Source organism: Vidua chalybeata, chromosome 7, assembly GCF_026979565.1.
Source record: "Vidua chalybeata isolate OUT-0048 chromosome 7, bVidCha1 merged haplotype, whole genome shotgun sequence".
Taxonomy (NCBI): Eukaryota; Metazoa; Chordata; class Aves; order Passeriformes; family Viduidae; genus Vidua; species Vidua chalybeata.
This window is the reverse complement of record NC_071536.1, coordinates 23,704,561-23,731,645: the sequence shown is the minus strand read 5'-3', so window position 1 is coordinate 23,731,645 and position 27,085 is coordinate 23,704,561. Positions and strand designations below refer to the sequence as shown.

At 39.9% G+C, this 27,085-nt stretch overlaps 1 protein-coding gene across 1 annotated transcript in view; it reads right to left on the bottom strand.

The window, feature by feature from the left end:
- Positions 1 to 26,923, bottom strand: part of USP37 (ubiquitin specific peptidase 37) — a 33,326-nt gene extending 6,403 nt beyond the window's left edge. The window contains exons 1-20 of the mRNA XM_053947864.1: positions 26,881 to 26,923; positions 25,896 to 26,103; positions 24,419 to 24,590; positions 23,233 to 23,333; positions 21,812 to 21,993; positions 21,383 to 21,457; positions 20,757 to 20,854; positions 19,190 to 19,274; positions 18,118 to 18,279; positions 17,486 to 17,617; positions 15,609 to 15,732; positions 15,156 to 15,361; positions 14,272 to 14,389; positions 12,874 to 12,953; positions 12,191 to 12,355; positions 10,657 to 10,722; positions 9,583 to 9,733; positions 5,481 to 5,733; positions 3,357 to 3,523; positions 1,485 to 1,545 (exon numbers count right to left, since the gene is read on the bottom strand). Of these exons, the coding sequence (XP_053803839.1) occupies positions 1,485 to 1,545; positions 3,357 to 3,523; positions 5,481 to 5,733; positions 9,583 to 9,733; positions 10,657 to 10,722; positions 12,191 to 12,355; positions 12,874 to 12,953; positions 14,272 to 14,389; positions 15,156 to 15,361; positions 15,609 to 15,732; positions 17,486 to 17,617; positions 18,118 to 18,279; positions 19,190 to 19,274; positions 20,757 to 20,854; positions 21,383 to 21,457; positions 21,812 to 21,993; positions 23,233 to 23,333; positions 24,419 to 24,590; positions 25,896 to 26,051 (2,554 nt within the window). The 5' untranslated portion in view covers positions 26,052 to 26,103; positions 26,881 to 26,923. The remainder of the gene's footprint in view (positions 1 to 1,484; positions 1,546 to 3,356; positions 3,524 to 5,480; positions 5,734 to 9,582; positions 9,734 to 10,656; positions 10,723 to 12,190; positions 12,356 to 12,873; positions 12,954 to 14,271; positions 14,390 to 15,155; positions 15,362 to 15,608; positions 15,733 to 17,485; positions 17,618 to 18,117; positions 18,280 to 19,189; positions 19,275 to 20,756; positions 20,855 to 21,382; positions 21,458 to 21,811; positions 21,994 to 23,232; positions 23,334 to 24,418; positions 24,591 to 25,895; positions 26,104 to 26,880) is intronic.
- Between the last annotated feature and the right edge of the window lie 162 nt (positions 26,924 to 27,085).

Here is a 27,085-nt window from a genome sequence, read left to right as displayed (position 1 = left end):
CAGTTCTCATTAGGAGAAGTAGCTATGCTTTCACCAGTTAAATTAAAGCTATGGAGTCCCAGGTGGATGAGAAGTTGAGATTAACAGGACACTGCTCAGGAATTTTTTCTCATCTGTTTTCAAGAGACTATCACGCCAACTGTGATGGAGTTGTTTTGCCAAAGAGATTCTCACAGTTTGTCCTGTTAAATCATCAGTCACTGGATTAGTATAATCTTCTTGTGAAGTTTACAGATGACTCCTTACTTAACTGGGAATCCTTTGCTGCTGCTTTCCACACTCATTTGGGCTGTAGGGTAGACTAGAGCCTAGAAACACAGCCACTTTGGTAGGTCTGTGCATGAAGCACCTGCCACAAGAATTTCTCAAGGCCACTTCACCAATGGTGTCATGATGACTACTGGTTCTCTGCTCATGGCATCACTGGGATCCCTCATAAGACAAATATGACCAGCTCTGCATTCAAGATGATGTACATCTCCTTGAACAGCTGCTTCCTGATTCCTTACAAACAAGACAGTAGCAAGGAAATGCTCGTGTTTAAGCCAAGCAACTGCGAATCAAGGGGATGAAAGCCTTGAATTCTTCCTGGATATGAATCAAGGAAAACCCAAGAAGGACTGGTCACTTAGTCTGCCAGAGCTCAGGGTGAGGGATGCCTAAGCAGCATTCTCCCTACTTCTCTTCAGGAGCTGACACAGGTTCATCCAGTAACAACTGAGGGACTTTAAAAGGCCCTGAGCAACTACAAGTATCTTAACACAATACTTTATTATCCCTCCCTCTCCCCTCTTTGGAGCAGGAATTTTCTCTCAGTTATGCTTTGCTCTGCCAGACTGTATGAAATCACTTGCATGCCAGCCTCACACAAATGTTAAACAGTGCCTGAGGAGGCTTACAGCACTGTCTGGACTTGGAGGAGACAGATAGCACATTTTGGGTTTCCTTCCTCACCCCCAACAGCTATACCCTGCAGTGAGGTCTGTCCCCCTCCCATTCTGTATCTGATAGAAACAGCACTGATTCATTTTTCCAGGCAAGGCTAGGGCATTCATTAATCAGCCCTAAAATAGCAAAGCAAGTAACAAATAATCCTTATGTTCTGACTAGGGCCATTAGCATGCTGGCTTTGCTGGGAATGCAAAGTTTCAAGATCCACTGTGCTTTCTCTAAATTAATATTATTCATTAATGTATATTATGTGTGTTGCTTATAATATATTACACATATCTCTCTATATATCTCTATATCTAACTAAAAGCTCAAGAGACTGAAGTAAGTAATTTTTCAGCTTAAGTTTTTCCTGGCATTTGCTTCCACAACCAAGAACAAGAAAAACTGACCTTGAGCGCCAAACACAACAAAGCACACACCAAAAGAACATGAATCCCAGCTGTCTTACTGACAGGCAGGAGCTGCACTCATACACACATATCAATTTTCTCTTAAAAGCAACATACTGGAAGAACTTAAATAAGTTTCACCTTGTAGACTTAATTCCGTGGCTCGTTTGAGGTCATCATCCTCTTTCTGCTCTCGTGCCTCCTAATGGGGAGAGAACAAAACTTAGCTCATTGAGACATTTCACTGTTTAAAATTCTTGTGGTGCTCTTTTTCCATTGAAACTGTGCTGCTCTGGTTTCTACAACAAACTTGACATTGTAAATTAAAGGTTCTGCGAAGGAATGTTTGCAACCACCGAGAGTCCAATGTTCCCGTGCAACAGAACCTGGGACAAACCTTCATTAAGGCTTGTCAAAGCTCCTGAAGTTTGGTATGCAGCAGAGCGAGTCTCCAGTAACACCAAATGCTTTCCCTGGATCATTAATTTGAAAAGCATCTGAATGAATTTGTAACCCTGTGCTCAGGAAAGCTGTCACTTACACACAAAGCTCCTCACACTTCAGCAAAATTTAGTCTACTTCTGACCAAAGCCAGCTGAGGACACAGTCATTAAATCCTGACAGATTTTGTTATTTTTAAGCTATTTGAAAGTGGAGCCAGTGGTTGTATCTAACAGGTGCAATCCACAAAGGCAGGATGCAAAATGACATCACTAAACAACCAGGTATTAAAAATATCACCATGACCAAGCAGCAAAGAAACCTCAAGTCAACAAACTTCAAATGTTTGGATAATATCATGCCCCTGTTCCTCCCACTACTCTTGAAAGCCCAGAGCTACGGCAAGCCAGTCAATAATATTTAATGAGCTGGCTTCTTAATTTAGGGTTTGAGTGCTTTCAGCACACCTGGATGCAGCACCCCAACTATGTATTTCAAATCAAGATAACCACAGCTACCGAATTTCCATGCCCAAATCATTAGAATAGCAGATTTTTGCTTCAGAACTGTAGCAGAAACACACTAAAAGGGCAGTTTTACATTACTAGTATGAGGCCTTTTATCTCACTACTTCTAAAGGATTTGGGAATCTTTGTTAACTACTCAGCATTGATGAATCAAAGCTACATCTGGCATGGAACATATCAACCAGCACCTCATAATGAGCAATGGGAGAGGAAAAAAATCCAAGAGCCATGGAAACATCAGATCTCATAAGGAAAACCATGACAACTTTGGTATTAATAGAGAGCAGACAAGGGCACCTATTTAAAGGAAGACCTGGCTAAGTGCTTGGTTTATTCTCTGCTGCTTGGTTAAACTTGTAGAAATCAGTTACAGGTCTTGCAATTCAAGGGGAATACAGACAGTTAGCACACAACTCAAGAACCCCATTCTTTCCAAGCCTAATTTAAAGGACTTGTTTTCAATAAAATTATTTGGGATCCTTTTTCTACTTTACTAATAGAGAAGGATCACATAGATGCTCAGTTCCTACATTCTTCACTAAGCATCCCCTACTCACTAGCACCAGAAACACACCCAGGATAGACTCATCTTTAGCCTGACCTGACATGGTCATTCTTAACCTTGGCTTTGAAACCTGCCTCTTTCACTGAGTCTTGACAGGACACACTGCAAGAAACTGCCAGAGAAGCTAAAGGTGGGCTGGGATCTTGATGTCAGAGAGGAAGAGTTTAGTTGAGGTTATCATAGTTTTTAATATAATGTGACAAACCAGTGCACAAAAGTGCACGGGGAGCTCTGAGAAATCTGTGGGTCTGTGATGAGATGCACAGTTTTCAAAGCACATTCAAAATGTGCCGAGATGTATCCAGTGTCATTGCTCTACTGACACCAGAGCTAGAAGAAACTCAAACATTTTTCCATCTAGTTATCTCAAAAAAAGCAGAGTAATTCCTTTGCAGTTACTGCCTGAATGCAAGTTTTTCCTTTAGCTTTCAGGAAACCAGTGTTGGAGAAGACAACTTAAGGAAGCAAATTATTTCTTACTTGCTCTTGAAGGCTTTGAGCCAGTGCCTGCTGAAGCTCTTGCTCTTCCCTCTCTCTCTCCATATCGTACTGCTGCAGCCAGTCAACCTCCCCTTGGGAGCCTTCTGGAGTTTTGTTTTCCTTATTCTCATCAAAATCTTTAGTTATCTCAGTGAAATTGGCAGGACCTGAGGAATCACAAAGTACAGTTTATACTTTTATGGGTCTTCTGTTTGTTACCAGCTAAGTCCTCTTTAAATCACCACAATCCTTGCAGCATAGTGACATCTATTGACAGGGAGCTCACCTGCCATAAAACACCCACATAAGAGTCAAATGGAAAAAGCTCCCAAGTGCAGTCTTATACTCATTTTAACTGGTGCACAACGAACCATTTGATTAATCCCTGAACTTATTATCTTCTTAGCCTTTTATGTTCACTCAGAAACAATAAGTTTAACTACAGAAGCCACACACCACTAGGTTTCTCCAGACATGAATCTGAATTTCTCTGTAAGAAAGCATGGATTATAAAAATTTGCATTGCATATTATACCTCAGAGTACTACAGATGAAGCCACAATAAAAGCCAAACCAAATGCAAGATTAAAAAAAAGCACAAATCTTAAGCACTGTGTAAATGTGCTACCTTTCGCTTCAGCTAAGAGCCTCCATCTTGTGAGCACCACGTACAGCTTTAAAGGCGCATGAAGATGATAACTTTTTAGTTCACCTCTGAAGTAAACATAATGGCAGAAGTGCTTTATGGAACATCTGAAATGAACATTCATTCAACTGCTGCCTACACTCCTGCAGTTGCAGGACACTTTGATTCTTGTTTGCATCTAAGAAAGTGTCAGGACCTGCTCCAACAGCTATCAGGCAGCAGCATGTAAAACTTCATGGTTTTGTCCTGCGCAGACTTCAACATCTGCTGATTAGTTATTAACAAGGATAATACAATGCAGTCTCAGTATCTGTGAACCCTTAAACACAAGACCAACAGCACTAGAACCATAATCCATCAGTCTAATCCTTTCAAGATGAAAAAAAAAAAACTCAGAATGTATTACATGAGCTTTGAAAACTTCCAGTATAAGAAGAAATACAGAACTTATATTAAACACATACTTTTTGCTTAAGAGTCACAAAAAAGCCTTCAAATCATTACAATGTATTTTCCAAAGAAAACCTGGACAGAAATACATTTATGTGGCCACATTCTATCACAACTCTATTTCACAACACCGTAAGCAACATTACTGCATAAAAAGGAGGGCACAAAGCAGGCTGATCACATACACAATATTGTTCTTATAGCCTTCCACCATCAAGGCTGTCAAGAGCTATCCATTGAAACAAGTGTCATTTTTGGTAACAGTGGGGTATTCTGTTGTTAGTTAACCTCCTGGGTCTTAGAGGACACGAGTGTATTGTTGGTCTCTTTTTCCATGCTAGTGCAATTAAAAACCTGAAGGAAAGCATGTAGCACACAATAAATGATAAACCACTTATATTTCCTTCACCTGGCTAAAGGAAGACACAACTTCCCCACACTGAGCCTCCTTGTACTTAACCACATCTCTCTGTCAGAGGCCACAATTCACTTGAGTCTCTTAAGCTTACAAATCTACTCTCACATAAAAAGCTTTAGAAAAAATACACAGATACAGTCAAATTCATTTGTAACTAGTGACAAAATAGCTGCATTTATGAAAGCATTCTAGTCTTATGCCATGAGAACACTGCTACTGTGCTGCCTAGGCTACAACAGCTACAGAAATGAAAATACTTTCTGCTCATGGAAGAGTCAGTTCTAGACATGGCCAAATATTAGGAAATTGAATTATCTGGCACAGGAACCTGTGGAAGCATGTGCTAATCAAGAGTGGAATAAAATGGAAGTTAACTTTTAATCATGGAGGTGACAGACTTACAAGAAAATACATTTTCACAGTTTGATGAATTAAATGCTTTATACATGGGAAAATTATAAAGTTTAAGGTCCTAAAACTCTGAGCAAGTCAAGACAGTTTCAGCAGTGCACTTTCATCCAGTTCCTACCACCAGCCATTACCAACCTGATGTTATCAGTAACCTGCTTTAGCCCACTACAGTCCAGTTAAGATGGCTGCTTTGCCTTACCTGAGTCTAATACTGTTTTGGGCTTCTCCATCTCCATAGATTCCAGGTTTTCTGGCAATTCCTGAATTTCATCATCTCCAAAACCAGTGTCAGGGCTGCTTGTGGGCTTATCTTCATCATGGCTCAGAGAGAGAGAAGCTTCCCTTTTGCTAATCTCTAAGACAGCTGCTAGGAGCTCATCTTCACTCATTCCATCAAAACCAGCATTACCCAGCTCAGGTTTATCACTCTCCATTTTACTTCTTTTTGAACCCTAGAGATGAATGGAGTCATGATTAAGTTTTACAATTCCATGGAGATTTATTTTTATTAACCCCAGGGAGTGGGAGCTTGGCACTGTCAAAATTCAACATAGTTTCATGAGACTCAATGGAGATACAGCCTTTATAGCTACACTTACTCCACCAAAAAAAAAAAACCAAACCAAACCAAAAAAAAACCAAACCAAACCAAAAAAAAAGAAAAAAAAAAAAAAAAAAAAAAAAAAAACAAAAAAAAAAAAAACCAAAACAAAACCCATATATATATATATATATATATATATATATATATACACACCACAACCAGTTTTTACAGGCTTTGTGGATTAACATACACAAGATAATTCTTCCCTTCTCCTTCCTTTCCTTCAAAATATGTTTCCCCTTTAGGTTCTGATGAATTCTCAAGCCCCTGGCAAATCAGTGCTGAGATATAAGCAGGGAAACGGCAAGTTTGTTAACAAAGGATGAAGCAGCAACAGGAGAGTAAGTGAACTCAAATATAGGGATGGAGGAACAGAAACTAAAATTGAGCTGGTATGAAGAGCAATTAAAATTAGATTTTGTGCTGCAGATTTGCCATATGAAACCTTGATGTGAGTAGAGGGAGGAGGGCAAGAGTTGCAAACCAAGTAAGAAAACAGTTAAACAGGGAAAGGGGGAATTATTCTTTCCCAAGGAAAACAATAATTTTCATTTGGAAGAAAGAAAAAACACCTTAATCTTAATCTCAATTTTCCTTTTTATAGTTTATTTTCCTAAAGCTGATGCTCATCAACTCCTACACCATCGTAATTTGCAAATAATATAGTAATTTCAATCATTTTGACATTAACTATTAATCAGGAGGTTAACCTCCATGTATGCATGTTTACACAATTACACTATTTATCATATACTTAGAATTTCTTTTCATATATTATGTTAAAAATGGGGTAAGATAGTTTCTATTAAAATGTACATATCCAAATCTTACTGCAAACTGCATTAGGTTGAATCCCAGAACTTTGTTAAAATGAACAAAATAATATTTTTACTGCTGCTTTTTACTCAAATACAGCAAGCATTTTGTATTAAAACTGCCTTATCAAACAAGTAATGAATTAGTTGTTTGATAGAATGAATTAGCTAACTAAACTGCTTGTTCTAGATGTGTTGTCCTCCAAGAATTAGAAGTGCCAAATTTAAACCTCCTCACAGGTATTTATGCACTGGATAAATACAGCAGAATACCTTTTTAAGCTTTCTGATTTTTCTCTCTCTGCACCTGTAGGCTACCAACATGAAAACTGGTTTAGCTCTTCAGCAAACCCTAGTTCCAGGCTCTCTGCCAACTACTACCACTAATTTAGTGGATGGACTTTAAAGACTTGGCAGCATCTGTGCATTATTAGAATACAACTTTTCTACTAGACATTATTTGCATAGATTTTAAATAGCTTAGGCTCTAAGGCTGCTTTAAGCAAGCATTTTTAAGAAGTCCTTCATCTGCAGAAGCAGAGATCACAGGAATTGCAGCTGTGCCCTGTTTAGCTGGGTAAGTGCTCTTTGTCCTACCACCCAGTGCCATATACAGATGCTGTTCCAGTTGTTCTCCCACACAGCAGGGACATTTTGCAAGGAGCGTCTGGCAAGGGATGCACTTGCCAGACCAAGCCCTTAATGAAACCCTATCCACAGCTCTTCTGAGAATCATACCAAGAGAAATGGTGCAGCAACAGTACTGCCACTTCCAAAAACCAGGACCAGGACAACACTGAGAAGGTCAGAGAACCTGATTAATGGTAACACATAGCTGGTCAGGCCTGTTGTTGAGAAGTGGCCAATATGCATGGCCACAGAATAAAATAATTTATGTGAATCATCACCACTAGTGTCTCTTTCCCACAACAGGCTGTAAAGCCTGTAATTAATTTGTTATTCCAATTTGTATGCTTTATTCCCACAATTTCTGCACTTACAGGGCTTGAGCAGTAGGAACTACCTACTCTTCCTCACAAACAAAACTCCAGGAAGAATCAGTTAGGACAGTTTGAAATACCTTTTCTGTACATAAGAGGGACTTCAAAGACAAGCTTGTTTCCTTCCCCCAGCTGCAGCCAGGCATAGATGTGCCATGCAGGACAGCACTCACAAGACCTTCAGCAAAGGGTTTTCTGCGTTTTCCCACAGTAATCCGTTCCATCCCTACATATCCCGACCATCAGGAAGTGTTCCCTAATATTTAATCTAAAAATTACTGTCTGCAATTTAGTCTATTACTTCTTGTTCTATCCACCACAGGCACAGGAAACAACTCAAGTTTTTCTATTAACTTCTTCCCCTTCTTTGAAGACACAAACCTTGCTTATATTTTTCTTTAAACTGAAGACCAAACTGAAGAGCACTTGCCTGGCTCTTTCTCTTAAAATCTTCCTTTTATAGACCTCTGAGTATTCATGTTCCTCTCCTCTGGACCCCCTCCAGTTAATCTATAACTCTTTTCAGTCCAGAGACCAAAGATGGATACAGAACTCCAGCTAAAGCTCAATTCTGAGGAAAATAAGGAGGGTTACTTCACACAATGTGTATGTAGGCTATGGTTCTGTCTAGATACTTCTGCTTTCAACCTGCCTGACCTTGTGATTGTCACCTTTCATGACCTTTCTGAAGGCCTACTGCTTTCCCAGCTGCTCCTATCCCACATTTATAGTCAATTAATCCTGATAAGATTAGCACCTTTAGCCTGTTCCTACTGAACAACCTCTCCTATTTTTATGCAGTTTCTCAGATTTGTCAAGATCATTCTTATCTGTAGTTCTGAGCTTCATCAGCCTGGCAGCTCTGCCTAGCTCTGGATCTTCTAAAAATGTTATACTCAGTATCGGCCATTTATTAAATACTGGGTCAGGATCCTCCCTTGCTTTGATTTTCCCATCAGATCAGAAACTGTAGATATCTTCCTCTTGTCACTACTGCTATTCATCCACATTTACACCTGTCCCTCAATATCATAATCAAGGACACAAACCTCTGCTTGATTAAAATATCCCTATGAGCATTGTCAAAAACTTTAGGAAAGCAAAAGCTTTATAGAAGCAGAGATGCAGGAAACTTGTCCTATGCACGAGGCCTGCAGCACTCTTAACAGAAGAAAGTGGTACTGCAAGAGAATCCTCTAAACTGCTTCTATTCCCTTCTAGGTCATCATTTCTTCCTACACAACTCATCTACCTGCTAATACACTGGCCTGTCAGAGGCAAAAAAAGCATCTTGGCAACATTAACACTAATCGCAAGGAAAAGCTCAAAGGCAATTTGAAATTAACTGTGCCATTACATCAATGAACTTGGTCTCTTCACACTTCTATGTGTCCGCCTACAAAGACTGTTGGCTTCAGATTCTAAAAGCATTTAAAAGCCACACTCGAACGAGGACATGGATTAGATGTGCATGAAATTCTCTCAAATGAATATTTTGCTTAGTCCAACTTGTACTGGATCTAATTTAATCAAAGGCTTTACTGCATACTTTATTATTGACAGCACATTATACTTCAGCCCTGGAACATTATCAGTGGAATTTACCCAAAGGACTGCCCAAACTGCTAAGCAGCTGGTATCCATAACCTGAAAACTCAAGTTCAACTGCAATGCAATTACTTCTGTTCCCAGTGGGAACCCAAGACAACTGTAGAGAGAGGTCAATTAGCAAAGCACTCCCTTCCAGCATTGCAGTGCTAATTAGGAGGAAAAAAACCTCATCTGACATCAATGTCACTCAGTTTATGCTAAAAAAAGCACACAGCAGACATGAGCACATACAGGATCTAGTACATGAAAGTTTGTGGGTTTTTTCCTCACCTTTTCTGGCTCTTCTTGCAGTTGTTGCTGATCTCTACTCTGTATGTTACACAACCTTTGGCTATGGGCAACAGAGCGTTTCAATGGCTCATCATCGCTGTCAGAATCTACACAGAGTGCTGCAGAGCTCTTTGACTTGAAAGTGTATTTTCTGTAAATTAAAAAAATGGCTATAAAACTTCACAGCATTGTAGCATTGTACAAACCCAACTCAAAGTAACTGTTGAAGCAGTGCTTTCACACTGTTCAACTGGGGAACAAACTGCAACAACTGACAATGACAATTTATTAATATGGCAGACAAGGTTTTCAGAAAAGCTTTATTTTTTTGGGTTAACTAACATGTCTACTTGAAGCCTGCAATAATAGCTTACAACACTAAAAACTAAGTAAGTGTGTGGCTCTTGCTTTTGAAGAATTCTGCACTTTATTACCTTGCAATCCTAGACTGAACTCATTTGAGACAAGACCACATTAACAAATAGAATTTGGCATAAATCATTTGACTTGAGTTTTTTAAGCTGGACATAGGGCTTCTCACAACATCACCCACATAAAGTAAAAAAAATGCACCAAATTTTTAATTTCTCCTGTTTGCTCTTCCATTAAGATAAATTTTTGCTTCTTTACAACAGAAGACAAAGGAGTCTGGAGAAGTCACGATTTCTGTTTTATTAGTAAACCTGGTCTTTAAGCATCCCTCAATGCAAAACCATCCAGTGTGATATCATATTTTTCACAGTATCAAAAACTGGCTGTCTCATCTTTGCAAATAAACTTAAGGAATCAACCACCTGTTCCCAAAACATCCATTTTGGCTCTCTAGAGTCAGAACAAAGAGCTAGATTGCAGAAGTAGAAATCATTTTGCTTCTTAAACTAGGCAAATTGCACCACTGATGTTAATTTCAGCTACCATGTAATACCAATAAAACTCAGATATGAAAAAAGACAATAGCTGAAATAATTTACAACATAAAAACCAGGAAAGAACTAGAAAATCTAAAAATGCCTTAGAAATTACACCACAAAACTCCAGGCCATTGGACATGGATATTTCAGAGCTATAACTCACCTACAAGGTGTGGAAGTGCTTACAGTACAGGAATTCACCATTTGGGAGGCTTTCAATGGACGGGAACTATTAAAAGAGCAAAATAATTTATTGCAGTAGTTACAGTCTTTAAAAAATAAGTATTTACTTGTCTGCTATGCATGCAAATCCATGACCAAAAGAACAAGCAGAATACCATTATGTACTTGCTAATTGCTTAGATTTACAGTAATAACTTCATCACACTATAAATAAACAACAGTTGTTCAAAACCATGTACAATCCTTTAAACTTGAGTCACTTCTTGGCGATGCACCCTTAGGGACCAGCTCACAAATTAAAGGCTCTCAGCTCCCATGTCAAGACAACTCATTCCTTTATATTTTATTCCCACCAGCACTTACTTCAGTTCCTGCTCCCAAACCACAGTCTCCTGCTATTGTCTGGATCAGCCGGTTTTCTGGCATATCCCACATCTTAATTTCTCCTGCCTTACTTAGATTCCTCTGAACCAACTTCCTGCTCCATTTAATCCTTTCATGGGCTCCTCAAAGTCCATCACTATCACTACACATCTATCAAACAGCTGGTAGCCACTGCAGAAATCTTTTCTAATCTTCCCCCTAAACCAAGGCTGCTTTTCTCCAGCCAAGTTCCCCCTTCCACTCCTTGGTCAATCACAATGGTTTCCATGACTGAAAAAAACCCCAAACATTGGGAACTATTTCCAACCTATTTTCAAGTATTGCTGGTCTGGTTAGCATAAGCTTTGTTGTGTTTGAGATGTCTACTGTTAAAACAAACTCATGGGAAACATACACTTACATCTCAAAACACCACTAAACATTTGGCAAAACACCTGCCACACTGCTGAACATATGCACCAGATGTGTCCTAGCTCACTATGGATACCCTGGCTATGTCACTCAGCAGAGGCTACAAGAGACCTAAGGGCTTCTTGTTCCTCATTCTGCCACATGCTTCCTATGTGACAACTGGCACGTTTAATCTCTGTGTCTCACATCAGGCAGCTGTACAGAAATGACAGTCACAGGGAAAAGGAGAGAGTATTTTCAGCATGCAAAGTGCTCAGATATTGCAGTGGCACAGGAAAGACAATGAAAAATGAATGACAGCACAGGAGGTACAAGTGGAAATTAGCAGAAGAAGGTAGGATGTTTTGTCTTCTAAGCAGAGTTAGAGTGCTCTGAAGGGAAAGGTAATCTAGATTACTTTGGACTGAGAGGCCTACATTTTAAAAATTACTAGCAGAAGTCTTCTTAAAAATAATATAAAGTTATTTTCAAGGACAGTGAAGAATATTATCTTACCAAATATTCCCTAGATAATGCCCAACTATCTCTTCCTACTACTTCTATCATGCTTCCTTTCCAAACATGTTCTCATGACAGCAGCATTACAAACCAGCAGCACACATCTGAGGCTGCATAACTGTAATGTTTCCTTCCCCAGACATCCTCTGGAGAAGATCTGACAAGTGCCTACCTTGTGGTATACATGATTAAGAGAGCAGGGACCAAAGTTGCACACTTACATGGCAGAATGGACGCTCCACCCCAGCGTCAGTGGCAGCCTGGTGCTTTCTGTACAGTGGGAAAGCAGGGTTAAGTATCTTGGAATAACCACCTGCTGCCCGACTTTGTGATTAAGAGACAATGCTACATTGAAGCTGTATCGTTTCAGATGAAGAATCAGGACCCTGAGAGAGATGAGAGAAGGAAAAATGTTCATCTCAAGACAGAAGTTGAAGAAAACCTATTAAAAAAACAAGTAAGCATTTTTTCCAAAGGCATTCACCTGACCAAACCAGATTATTACTTTGGGGTGGTAGGCAAATGCTGACCATCTCTTATCTGCGAGACACAGGTCATTATGACCCTGTTCATCACTCAGCTTGTACAATATTAAAATTCCAGAAAATATTTTCTGTATCTGATTCGTTCACATCCCAGAAACCACAAGGGGAAGGGGAAAACTTAGTTCTCCTTGTGTAGGGATAGGGAGGAAGACAGTAGTACTGCTGAGGGTTTCCAAGGGCTTCTTTAGAGTGAAACTGAAGAACAGCATGAAGACCCACTGTAGGTGCACCTCTTTCACACACTGACCACTGTACACGCTGTCCTGCTCATTTTCCCAGCCTTACTCTTTGAGGGATTTTTGCCTGCACTTTTGTAACATATGCTTCCAGGAAGGAGAGGAACAGGTGTCAACATTTACCTGGGAAGCCTGTTGAACTTGTGTGTGACAACAGCAGACTTCCCATTGCACTTCTCACAGGAATACTCAATCTCCTCTGCCTGTTTAAGGGAGCAGAGAAATTACTTGAGGAACAAAAGAGAAATCAAATAGATCTCGTCAAAAAATACATCGCATCTGTCACACAAACTCTTCAAAACAGCAGTAACCACTCAAAATTATAATCACCTTCAAGGTGATCTACTAAGAGGAATTTAGTAAGAGGACAGGCAGCAGACCTTAAAATTTCACATCATATCCACTAATACAGGTGGAATTCTTCTTGCAAGTCTACTGGAGACCAGTGAATTAGCTACCATTATGATACAAAATAGCTTCCAAAGAGAGGGGGAAATATTGTGAGGTTAACAGTTTTCTCTCCCATACACAGGACTTGTTTGTTGTCTTTTTTTTTTTACCCTAATAATCTTCAGTGGATGTAGTGCCATGAAATTTTCTCCCTCTTGTTCAAAACCTCTGCTTTGCTCCTCAAAAGGTATCCTCATCTAAACTTACCAAGGGTATCCTACATTAGAGTAGAGTTGTGAACAGACATCAAAAGGGGAAGCATTCCTTTCCTGATACTACATAACTTGCCCATCACACATTCCTACAGCCCTTTACCTTAAGTGAAGTCAAATTAAAACATTACAATTTTAGATTTTTTTTTTTAATCATAAGACCTCCATCAGCTTCTAGAAGAAAAAACATGTCAGCTATTCTCTCTGTTGAAAGTACTATCTATACAGAGAGGAAAAAAAAAGGTTTCTCTCAAGATATGACAAAATACAACACCAATTCACAGACATACGGCTCATTTTAAGCTTTTAGAAGCTTCACCTTGAAGCTCTACTTACAAAGTAAGCATCCACATATTACAACTATTTATTTTTTTTAATTATTGTACCTGCACGATCTTTATCCTCCATGCTAATTAAGGCTTGTACACAAGCTGTTGAAACATCCTAGCCCAGGAGAGGTAGCACTTCCTGAGTGATTATCCCAATCGGACAGCCTCCCTCCTCTCCACTGTATTTCTTTACACCTCAACTCTTCCATCACAAAATTGGGAAGTTTACCTATTTTACATAATTTAATTTCTGCACAGCATTTTACAATATAAACTTCCATATGCTGTTAATGGACAAACCTCAAAAAAGTGCAATGTTATCTCACATGCCTGCAAACCACTGTCATAGAAACTAATAATCAGCTGTACAATCTGAATTTCCATATGGTGCATAACCTACACACACTCCACAATGCATAAAAACCCCCCTGTCATAGAAACTAATAATCAGCTGTACAATCTGAATTTCCATATGGTGCATAACCTACACACACTCCACAATGCATAAAAACCCCCCTCAAAGTACATACCCGAAAAAAGAGGTCAAGAGAATCCTGGATTGATCGGGAAGGAAGGAATTTCTTCCTTCGAGGAAGGTCAATGGAGAGGTCATTAAACTGTTCTCGTTTAGTGACTGTTTCACCACACCTAAAAAAGAAACATGCTTGTGCAAGTCTGATGAAAAATAAACTTGAAATTAATGAACACTGCATGGTTTAGAGTAAAGTGACTTCCCAGTAAACATATACTTCTTGATCATCCTATTTTTACTCATCAAAATGGAACTGTTTGATGCTCAGGACAAAGTTGGAACTTGCAATTTCTTTTTGATGCTATAAAAATTGAGACATTTATGTAAGGGTAAGTACAAAAATGCACAGATTGCTTTGGAGAGGCAAATGATCAGGTATACAGAAAATCAAAGTGACTGCTATGGCTGAACACATCTGCTGCAAGGGTCACGCACAATGAATGCCCGAACATATCAGTTGACATCTTTTTCTACAAGAATGCAGAGAGACAGACGAAAATGCCATTTCCTGGAAGCCCTTAGAAAGATCAAATTAAAAATGTGGCATCCCCTTTTTCCTTTAAGAGTAAATATTACTTGGCTGAAACTCCCTTTTCTCTCTATTCCCATACATTTGGTACACAAAGAGCAAAGCACAAAGGCTTTTCATTGGACATGCAATGAAGAACTAGGTGGTATGAAACTAAAGAAGGCCTGCAGCAGCAGACAGCATGCTGTGAGGTTTACAGAATTTCTAGACAAGAGCCTATTTTTCTAAATATCTAGCCTTGGATAAAACACAGTTCTTTGTTCTGGTTACAACCTGCAGATGAAGTCACGTGAGATGGGAACACTTCCTAGTCTTTTAAGATAAGTGTGAAAAGAGCTGTCAAGCACACTTACATTTTGCAAATGATAGAATGCTGAACCTCAAACTCTAAGTTACTGATAACGGGACACGTATAAACTTTGGTGGCTGAGAGGTCATCAGAAGCACGTCCTGGTGAGTTATCCTCATTAGGGACTGGTTCACACTTCCAAGTTTTGTTTAACTTTTCCATGTCTTCCTTCAGCTGATCCAGACACTGGCTCAAGAACTCATGTGCATCCTAGAAACAGGGCAAATGCAATGAAATGGCTTTGTACAACTTCATTCAGTATTTTTCTCAAACACACACAGACTAGGGAATTACATTCAGTTCAGTGCATTCAGTAATACTGAGGCAGTTCTGCTCTAACAATCACTGCCATTCAACCAAAAGTCACTGTCAAACACAGCTGAAGCTTGACAGTTGTTCAACACAGCCCTAGCACTGGACAAATTACACATAACTGTTTCCAGACAATGATACTTACATTCTGCATGTACCCAGAAAATCTCTCTGCAGTAGCTGAAATGGCACTTTTCACCTTCTTGAGCAGCTCTTTCTTAACCTCAGGGCTGCAGACATCTTTTTTAGCAAGCAGATGGGCAAAACGTCTGCAGAAGTCAAGGCAATGAAACACTGGTTGGTCTTCCAGGACTTTAGAGAAACATAATGGAGCTCATGATACCTTATTTTAAGACTTCCTAAAAGCTTCTCTCCTGTGGTAAGTGGTTCAGGGGTTCTGTATGAAAATATCCCACATATAATTAACCTTCTCCATTTCAAGTATTTTGGGATCTCATTTGAAGCCATCATCAAACAGCACTCAAATGAACAAAAAAACCCAATCCACAATCTTTTAAGGTAAAGAGAAAAGCCTTATAAAGGTCTAAAAACTTATTTATCCTCTTTTACAATGAGGAAAAAACCTCATAATGCTTTTTGAAAACATTTGTACTGATAGGAGATATGATATCACACAGTACCAAAATAAGCAACACAAAATCACTAAATTCAACTTGAATGGTCAGAATGGTTTCTATTTATGTTTTATTTTTAAACTTCCACTAATTATCAAGCCTTACATCTCTCAACAGTAAAAACATTTTAACAGAGAAAAAAGCTGTAGCAAAGAGCCATGAGGAGTTCCTTGGTTCAAGTTAGTGCTTCTGTTAGCTTTGCTACAAAACTTTTGAAATTGACTTTACTTGTGCCTCTCAGCTACTGTGATTTAGTTATTTTTTACAACTGCTTTATAATTTCACAGGACATACACACCAAATATATTCCAAGCACAAATTTCAGTCAAGCTATATACACAGGAAGGTGATAGGAAGATGTCACATTCTGTGACACAAAAAAAAACCCAACCCAAAGACAGGGAAAACCTGTATAATCCCCTTGCATCCCAAACCCAACAACTAATACTCAGTTAACCCCAAGAATCTGATCAGTTTACTGCAGCTTGACAAGTTTCTGCTACTCTGCCCAACTCCAAGAACGGCGTGTGCTGTCCCAGCCCTCTACAGCTGCTCAGTGAAGCACGTTAGGAAACCACAGCACAGTTGATAAGCAATCACTGATCAACCAGAAAAACAGTCACCAGGTTAGATGATATAGCCAAACCAAGAGAAGACAAAGTAGATGCTTTGAGTATCAACTCTGACTTGTACAGGATCACACACTGCCCATTAGGTATATGGAGCACAACCTTCAGAAGTCTTTCTATAAAAATTAGAGAAAGGACATTTCAAGAGGCACATGGAACAACCTCTGATCCCAAGCAGTGTAGAAAGAGTTCAAGATGACACACCAAAAATAAAAAATTACCTCAAAAGATATAAAAAATGATGGAACAGAAACACAAATGGTTCTGATAATCCCACATCTTATTTAGTGACAGAAAAGAAATGAAATGCACAAGAGAAAATATAATAAAAAATCCCAAATGGCTGAATTTAGAGAAAGATTAAGTATGCAAAACTTGAACACTTTCCACAGCTACCGAACAAAAGGCATAAGCCCCCACATATCAGGTGAAGTTAGTGATCAGCCTAAACTCTATGTGGAAAAGTTTTTAAAAGAAACTTTTCTGCATCTAATTTATTTTGCAATTTCTTACATTTTCTTCTGAAGTATTTCACTCCACCACTAGAAATACAGTGAAAGAATGCCTGTAACTCAATATTATAAGTTTTAAGAGCTGATTTCCTATTTCAAAAGTAAAGCTCCAAAATACAGACAGCTCTAGGATTTCTTTTATTATCTATACAGGCAAATGACCCTCTACAAGGGTGCTTCAGTATTACCAAACCAATTTCTCAGTAAAGAAGGAGAAAAACAGCTTTCACAGAATGTGAATTTTACCTGATAAGTGCATTGAGTGGAATTTTTTTCCATGGGATACCCTGTTTGAGCAAATCATTAGCAAAAGACTGAATTGAAAACAAGGACTGTAGAATGGCATTCATATAGCAGGTGTTTCCCAAGTTTGAAAACCTGAAAAAAAAAAAAAATTGAATACTTTGTGTCTAATGGTCAATGTGCAAACCTGCTGCCAGAGTTAAACACAGCACTACTAACACACAGGATATTCACCCCAGCCACTTCCCAAAGAGCATCTTACTGGAGCTGTTCCCCAGCCCTTCAGCCTAAACTGAAAACTCATGGGAAGCAGCATTTATCAGGAAAACACCCATAGGTTTCTACAATCAAACTTTAAAAAAATGTGCACACATGTATATTATATATATATATATATATACACAAAGACAGAGAAATGAATCATCATTAAAGGAACATGAATTACCTGAAATTATTATGTCTCTGAAACTCCCAGGATGTGAATTCAAGAATACATATCCTCCAAACTAAGAAAAGTGTTCCCTCCCTCAGTGTTCATTAATTTCAGGATTATTTTTTAATTAAATAATTACAACAAGAATGTGCATGTTCTGATGATCAAAGTATGCACACTAGATAACGAAAATTAAATTTACCCTTGCAACTGTTGCTGAGGATGGGTGGAAAGGGGCACTCGGGGTTTGTTCCATCCTGTGTAATCTTGATTAGATCTCATTTTTTTAACAGAAAGAGGGGCAGGCTGAGAAAGGAATCCCAGGCTTCTTTTTGCTGAAGGGGTCTGGCTGGACACACTAGACCTAGAAACATAAAAGAATAAGAAGGGTAAGATTTGTAATGATCTGCCTTAAAGAGCTGTAGTCCATGACACTGGAATCGCAGCACTATAGAAGACAAGGACTGGTAAAGCCATACAAGATAACTGGAATGCATCACAGTGAAAAAGAGGTGTGACAGAGAACACTTTTTTCCAGAAGTGTTAAATTCTTAGCTTGGATAAATTTTCTTATACCCACTGGTGTACATGCAGTACAACCAAGTCTTTGGTCTTATAAACATTTAATAATTCTCCACACTGTATGATGAGAGGAAGAATGATTACATAGTATGAGATCACTGCTCCCAAGATATACTTAAAATTCACATCAGGGCCAGTCTCTTCATTTTCAATCTCTTGTTCTTGTAACCTAATCACCAACTGTGGACCTCGATTCCTAACATTTAAACATGGACAATGCTTCTTTTCTCCCTTGATCTTGTATCTCATCTATCTAGGGTGGAGACCTTGAGTCTGACTGCACAGCACCTGACAAAGAAGAATCCCAAGCTCAGCAGATTTAGTATTTGCTAAAATACTGCTATTGAAATACAGAATTGTATGCCATTTATCTACTTGGGAAAAATGAAGCAAGGGTTCAGACTTAACTACCAGAGTTTATATAGAATTTGAACCATCTAGAGTTATTCACAACAACTATAACAGACTCGAGTGATTTTACAAAGTCTTTCTATTGCAAGCAGTAACTAGAGTTTGTAGATGTAAGCAGGGCAGTTAAAGACACACTGAAGAACTGGACTGTGCTCCTGAAGGAAAAAAACCCCACCATGTTATGCATCTAAGCACCATGTCATCAACACACAGGAAACTGAAGAGCTTAATTCCTGTGAAACAACTGCTGTTTGCAGTTCATTCTAGTGAATCAGCCCTACCTGTCCAGGGAGGAACTGCCAGTGGAGTACTCTTTTGAAGAGGATCGACTACCATAAAAAGATGACGACTGCAGTGGTAAAACACCTTTAAAAGAAAAGATAGGACATTTTGTTCCAGGTTACACAGCTATTTTTACAATAAACAACTTGTTTGAAAGTATTTAGTCAAAAGGTTTAAAAATCCTCAAATACTGGTTTCTAGAATTGGTTGAGAGACGACTAATACATATGCTTAGAAGTACTAATGTGAATATTAATGATATGTAAGTAAAGGCATGATGGAGTTTCTGGTATTCAATTCAGTCTCCATCAAACTCAAAGTGCAATATGAAATATTAAAAAGTCATTATCTTTACTACATGAAAGTTAATAAATATCTACCTCTTGTTAAGGGAGACAAGACACATGTACAGAAAACTCCTGATTTCCAATGCACTGCTCTCAAAATTCAAGGTAAATATGCAGAAGTGAAAACAGCTTCTCTTCCCACTCCCAATTCCCACAGTAAATTACTATATTATTGGGGCAAAATAGGATTGTTTCATTGCTATGATATCATTGCGACAGATCCTGAGTCTAATGCCTCAGATGCTGCCACATTAAAAAAATGCTTTTAAGAGTCAAAAACCCACCTATTACAGTCATTCTCAGTGTAATTTAGTTTGAATAATGAATAAATGTTTGATTCTTTTCCAGCTTGAAGTTGTTTGAGCCATGCGATTTTCAGAAAAGCAGATATATGAAAGAAGTTTGCAAGAACTTGCAGGGATACACAGACTAATTTTGACTCTGAAGATAAAACCAGATTTCCATTCACAGGTGAACATTCACCTTACCAGCTGTTCCAGCAACACATTTGTGCCATCAGAGATGCACTAAAAAAAGAATGCATCCACCAACATTCCCCCATAAAAACAAGATCTTGAATGCATTCCTCTTTAAGAGGAAAGAGGCTAAGTATTTATTCATAAAACTGAAGAACAGTGCTGCTTACTAGCTTATCTACATATTGTCAGTATTTCTGTATTGTCTGTAAAGCCTTGTCCCACAGCAGTATCCAACAGAACTTTGGTAGAAACAGGACAAAAGTTCTGGCCCCAATGAGCTCCCCCTGTAAGTTCTAGGGAACAGATAAAGACGTAAAAGCAAACAGTAGACATCTTAATCACAAAAACCAGCCTACAGTTCACACGGGCATTAAGAGCAATGGGAAGTTTGAAAAATATGTAAGAAAGCAAGAAAAAAGGAGTTTACAGAAATCCCCTCCCAAGTGAAAGGGCAGCTTGTAACAGTTTGAAGCTGCTTGTTGGAATTTTCAAGCAAGCTGGCTCATGGGCTGGCATCAGCACCGAAGAATAAAGGTCAAGGCCACACTAGAGCAGGATAGGCTTTGAAAATGAAGGCAGGTTATTTGCATCTCATGTATGGCTCTGGAGGAAGCAACAAAGTTAATTGCATAGCAGATTAGGAAAAAACAACTCTGCAGCAACTTGCTGAAATTGTACCAAAGGGGCAGAATCGTACTGGTCAAGGCTAGGTATCATTTGGCTTTATGTTCATTTTTTACCTGATGTTCTATTCTCCTCAGCCTGCTTCAGGTTCAACTGTTTCTCTCTGCTACTATTCAAGTACTTCCATGCTGGATCACTCAAGGCTTTATTATTCCTACAGAGAGAAGAGTGGAAGGCAGTGCAGTTATGGAAGATATGGGATACTCCTGTTCAATATTTACAACTTGTTTTAAAGCATTTCTCTCCTATCAACTTTTAATACTTGACCACAAACAGTAGAATTTCACTCTCATATAAGTTTAACCAATTCATTTAAAAAAGCTCTCTTACAATTAAATCTGACTCCAAACACATGTAGCTGCTTCTTCAAATGGCAATTCCCTTTTATCAGTTTTGTTTTGAAAAGGGTCAAAGCACATATAGTCCACATGCAGCTCTGACTGACATAATCAACAAAATATTGATGACACAAAATTTGCATATGTCAGTTCATGCAAATCAACTGCTGGAGTAGTTTGGATTTCCCTTACTAACCCTGAACACATACATCATTTCAAGTACCCAATGAATTCAAAAGCTGGCTGGCCTGGTCCATGTGTCTGAGAGCATTCTTTTCAGAAAAATATACCTTTACAAATGGAAATTGTAAAGCAATTTAAAATCAGAAACAAGTGTTACTTACGTTGAAGAATCATTTTCTTTGGGATAATCTTCACTCATTTCTGAACCAGGGGGTTGCATTCTTTTCCTCTTTTCACTGGTGACAGGAAAATTTGTGGTCATTCTTTCTGAAAGGTTAGTAAATGACCCTCTTCCAACTGAACATAATTCCTCAATGCTTTCCATGCATTTTGGACCTATCTTCTACAATCTCCACTTTTATAGCATACAGAGAAGCACATGGTCTGCCCAACTCTTAAGCTGTACTAAAAGCTCTAGTGCCAGTACCAGACAGAGGCTATAAAAGCATGTATTAACATCCTGTTAGAAGTAACAGCAAAACTAGACGAAGATTTATATCCCCTTCTAATGTCTCAGTGTACTGAGTTCCACCTGTAGCTCTACAGACTTGAATTTTTACAGTATCATAGTAAGAAGAAAACCCTCCTACCGATTCTCCAACAAGCCTGTCCTGTGAGGGACTGATGATGCAGGAGACGCTGAAATGTTCACCCTGTTGCTTGGTGTTCCAGCTCCAGCAGAATTCTTAATAGAGCCTCTTGTTGGAGTACCCAGCACTTTGCGGAATGTATTTTCCTCCTTACTCTCCGCAGTCACTCTTTTGGGAGGAGTCTGCAAAGCCCAAGCAGAGTGGCCCAGGGAGAAAACCCAAGAGTGAAAAAACAGGACCATCTTTAGTCTAATCTATGATTTCCACCACTTTTTATTTGCTACAATGTAGCATCCAGAAGTGGAGAGATACTACATGTAAGACATTCAGAGAGTTTAAACACTAATTAGACATAGGTAAAATTTTGACTGAGTCATACAAGTCATAAACATTAAACTTTACTGCAGGAACCACTTTCCCTTCTCATTTTCCAATGCTAATTCAGTTGAACTTAAGTTTTTAAAATCTCCTTTACAAGCTTTGACATTTAAAAAACCCAAGGCGTGATTCCTAACTATCCCCAGATCAATCCTGGGTGGTATTACAATTAAAAATATTAAAAAGCTGTACTGAAACCCACATAATTAAAACAGTGCCCTGACTGCCTTGGGCCAAACAAGCCCTATATGTGATGCAATGGAAAGAGGTAATAATTGTTCGACTGAGGAATGTTGTCAATTTTAGACTTGAAGACCGAACATGTCTAATCTCACCACTGTATATACAGCCTCAAGTTTTTAGAGTGAGATTGCCTTTAAGGTAACATGTAGAATTTGTTTTGGGACAATGTCAGAAATAGTCTCCCTCAGGGCAGTAATATAAGTATATTCACAGAGATAACAAAGTAAATTAAAGCTAGTAGATACACCATGAAATCTGGGGAGAAAGATTTTGAAGGAAAACAACTTCTGGGGGAAAGTCCGTGAAATTGACACAAAAATGTGAGCAGAATGCCACAAATTCAGTAACTTTATTCTGACATAAACCTGGATCTTCTGCTTTTCAATGTACACATTTGGCTGAAGTCTGCTACACCCATTAAGACCTATGCTGACTAACACAGGGTCCCACACATGTAAGGTGTTTGGCATAAAACAAAGGGAGATTCAGAACTACGTGAAAAGCAAGTCTCAGTCAAGTACTCTCCTTCTATTTCTACTTCTTCTATGCCTAAAAGCTCATATATGAAGAGCAGTCTGACTTCCATAGCCAGACACTGACCTTTCTTACTCATACAGATGTCTCCTCACAAACAAGATGCAGCATTGCCAACCACTCCATACTCATCTACTCCAAGCTCTCTAGATTACACTTTGGATGTAAAGTATTTACAGTGCCATTACAACATATAGTAAAGAGAATGAGAGGAAGGGAGGAACAGAATAAAATTGGAGAGGAAAAATTTGTACAGTTTAACAAACCTGGTTCTCTATGTAAGAGAATTGCCTGTTAGCTTCCTTCTGTGTGGTCCTGCTGCCCAGCACACCTCCAAAACTGCCAGAACCTTGTGAGGGTTTCCCAGCTGACAGAAAAAGTAGACAATATTCAAGCTTATTGTCATTTAACTGACTGGGATTTTTATTTGCAAAACGTTTAGCTGGAGTTGATTTTGGAAAGGGCAAGCCAGATTTCTTGCCAACAGACTACAATATTCTGAATGCACAGACATAAGCACGTGTTTATGGATATCCCTCATACTGGTCATTTAGCCACTTGGCAGCAAACTTCCTATCCTTAAAAAAAAGCAAAATAAAGTAAGTAAAATAAAAAAAGAAGAGAGTGTGTATGGACGATTAACAGCCTTTCAAATACCAACACAACACAAACAAATCCTGTATGTTAATCTCAGATTATTGCTCAGCATGAGAAAGGTATAAAACAAAATTGGGGTTTGAAGCCAGAAAGAAGCATTTACATGAGTGCAAAGAAAGCCAGGAACACAAGGACAAAATGTGCTGAAGCTGTATGCTGGTTTTGGCTGGAGCAGAGTTAATTTTCTTCACAGTAGCGATGATAAGGCTGTTTTGGATTTGTCCTGGAAATAGTGCTGATAACAGAGATGTTATAGTTATTGCTGAGCTCTGCTCACAAAGAGTCAAGGCCTTTTCTGCTGCTCACATCACCCCTCCGGAAGCAGGGGCTGCACAGAAAGCCAGGAGGGGACACAGACAGGACAGCTGACCCCAAATGACTACAGGGATATCCCACACCATGTGGCATTGTGCTCAGTGCATAAAGCTGGGGAAGAAGTAAGGGAGGCACAGTGATGGTGTTTGTCTTCTCAAGTCACCATTACACAGGTAGAGTACTGCTTTCTGGGAGATGGCTGAACACTTGCTTGTCCACAGGGAGTGGTGAGTGAACTCCTCATTTGTTTTGCTTGTGTGTACAGCTCTTGCTTTACTTACTAAATTGTCTTTGTCTCTACCCACAAGTTTCCTCATTTTCACTTTCTCATTTTATTCCCAACCCCACTGGGAAGACTGAGTGAGCAGATGCTTGGGGCTTAGCTGTTGTTTGATATGGTTAAACCATGATAAGATGGGAAAAAGAGAACACAACACCTCTCCATAATGTTATAACATGATTTACAACAATTGCACTTACCAGTATGAACCCTGTCTTGATGGACTGCATCCAAATACATCCGCATTTCATTTGCATCTTTAAAAGGTACCTTATCAATTGTCAGAAAGCTGGTATCCTTTAGTGTTAGCATCAGGCAGCACAGTTTTCTGCCATTTGGTCGTAAGGTCACAGTTTTAATGTTATGGCTTAACTGAAAACAAGAAAGTGACTATAAGCATAAATCCAACTTTAAAAGCCCAAAATACTTACAAATTCAAACAAAATATTTCAAAAAGACAGGATAAGAGAGATTCCCACCAAAATACTTCTCCTTGCTCCACTTCAAGGAAACAGTAAACCTCATAGAATTAATACAATCTGTGACCTTGGCAGCTGACAGAACTGTAAGGACAGTATCACTATTGCTCAACAGTCTCTAGAGTCCTGGATAAGCTTTCTGAAACTTGCTTTTCTACTGAGTGCTCCTCAGGAGCAACATTGTCCAACAGTGGATTACACCAAACCTGCAGCCACAGCAGCACATGTGAGAAGGCAGAGACTCTTTCCAAGTCTACAGTAACACAGGTGGGAACAATCTATAACTAATGATTTCCTGACAGCCTTGATTTCCAGGCAACACCAGCTGCCAGACTCTTTGCTGAGACTTTTAAGGACACTTAGGCAGCAAAAACCTAACCTTTCAAAAAGAAACTAACTTTTTTTCATAGCACCTGCACACAGAAATAAATGGCTCAGAGAACAGCCTGGTGAACATTATTGACAAAAAACAACAGTGGTGTGAAAAAGCAGAAGCCAACATATAGATCAGTTTAGGCTGCTGCAAAGTTGCTAAATAAGCTGGGATTTTTTTTTTCCTCCAACTGCTCTTGTATCATTTACATATTTTTAAAACAGGTATATATTTCTTATAGAAAAAGCACTCTGCTTTTGATTTGGGGCATTTTGCACAAAATCTAGGAAGACTGACCTGAAAACAACTATAGAATGAGAAGAAATTTGGCTGAATATTTCAAGAGAATCTTTAACAGTGATCTGCCTCTGCATTAAAAACCTACAACTGTAACAAGTAATGTTCAGCAAAGTCTGAACATTAGGCATATTAACATCATTACACCTCAGCTGGGGAAACAGCTAGTATAAAATGGTCAGGAACTTCTCCTCTAGAGAATGCAAATGTGCTAGTAAGAGAAAGGTTACAGGTTCCAAAAATCTAAAACGTGAACCATGATGCTCTATACTTCTGTAACTTTTTTCTGCTTTTTTGGTGCTTCCCATTCAGTGGTATCTCAATGCCAACCTTGGTAGATCCTTTAACAATACGTGTCAATAATTTACTGGAGAGTTATACAAAGGGATTAGTGTTCAGGAAACGAGGAACAAGAAACAGAGACAGAGGGAAGTCTGCAGGACACTTAATAGCCTTGAAGAGGACAGCTGTTCACAAGAGAGCACAATCCATGCACTGTTAAAACAAAAGCCTTAATGTCTGGCATACCTGAAACGTTGTTGGAATTCCTCCAACATTGTAGTGAACTACTAGATTCACTTTGTTGTCCTTCTCCACAATTTCAAAGCTCCCTTCTTTCCATTTCGTAATCCCAGTCTGCATGCTGCGCATCCGGACAGGTCCGTGCACCTTTAACAGAGCCATGCTTTCTCACAGAAAAGAGCTAACAACAGTAAGTCTGCTCCACCTTAAAAACCTGTTAAAAAGGAGAAATGTATAACTTGGCGGGCCAAATAATGGCTAAAGGAAGACGGAAGTGTGGCTTGAACTTTCCGTAGAAGTTTAGTAGAACCGTTTCACTGCTTTTAAACACAGTGAGGAAGAGCTGGACAGCAGTGAAGGCAACTTAGATTAATAAAATCTCTCCCAGTATGAACAGCAGTGCACCGACTGCTGAAAGGCGAGCAGACAGAATTCCAGACACAAAAGTCCTTAAAATCCCTTAACTTCAATGGATTTAAGGTAAGGGGGGGAAAAAAAGCGCCCGAGGAAAGCCAGTATGAGATGGGAAACAAAGTTTTGGAGGAACCCTCCAAATTAAGAAAACGAGCTCGTTTCGGACGGCGCGGGACCCGCAACCACCTGGCAGAGCCGGGACGGGGGTCTCCGGCTTCCCCCGCTGTCCTCAGCCCGGGAAAGCCACGAGCCCGGGGGCGAGAGACACAGCCCCAAGCGCTCCGGAAAGCACGGCGAAGCGTATTCCCGATAAAACCCCGAAGGAATGAATGGAGCGGCCCCTGCGCGCAGCCCGGGAGGCGCTGCCGGGGAGGTTCCCCAGGCATCCCGCGCTCAGGCGCCGCCACACCCGGCCCGGCCCGGCGGTGCTCCCGGCTCTTCCCGGGCCTGGCCCCGCTCCGCTTCCGCCGCTCGCCCATACAGGGACACGGTGAGCACTGCTCTGAGGGCAGGCGGTCGCGGCGCGGCGGGAGGGGCACACGGCCGGCGGGAGCGGGTAGGAGTCGATCCCCGGTACCTGCGTTCCGGCGCGTTCCGGCGCGTCCCGCGGGGCCCGGGGCGAGGCCCGGGGGGAGGGGGGGCGGGGGAAGGGGGCGGCGGCGGCGGATGGCGGGAACCGGCCGCAGCAGCGCGAGACAGCGCGCAACGCGCGCCCGCTCACGTCAGCGCGGCAGCGCCTTCCCGGCGCGCCCCGCGCGCGCCCGCTCCGCGCGCAGGCGCCG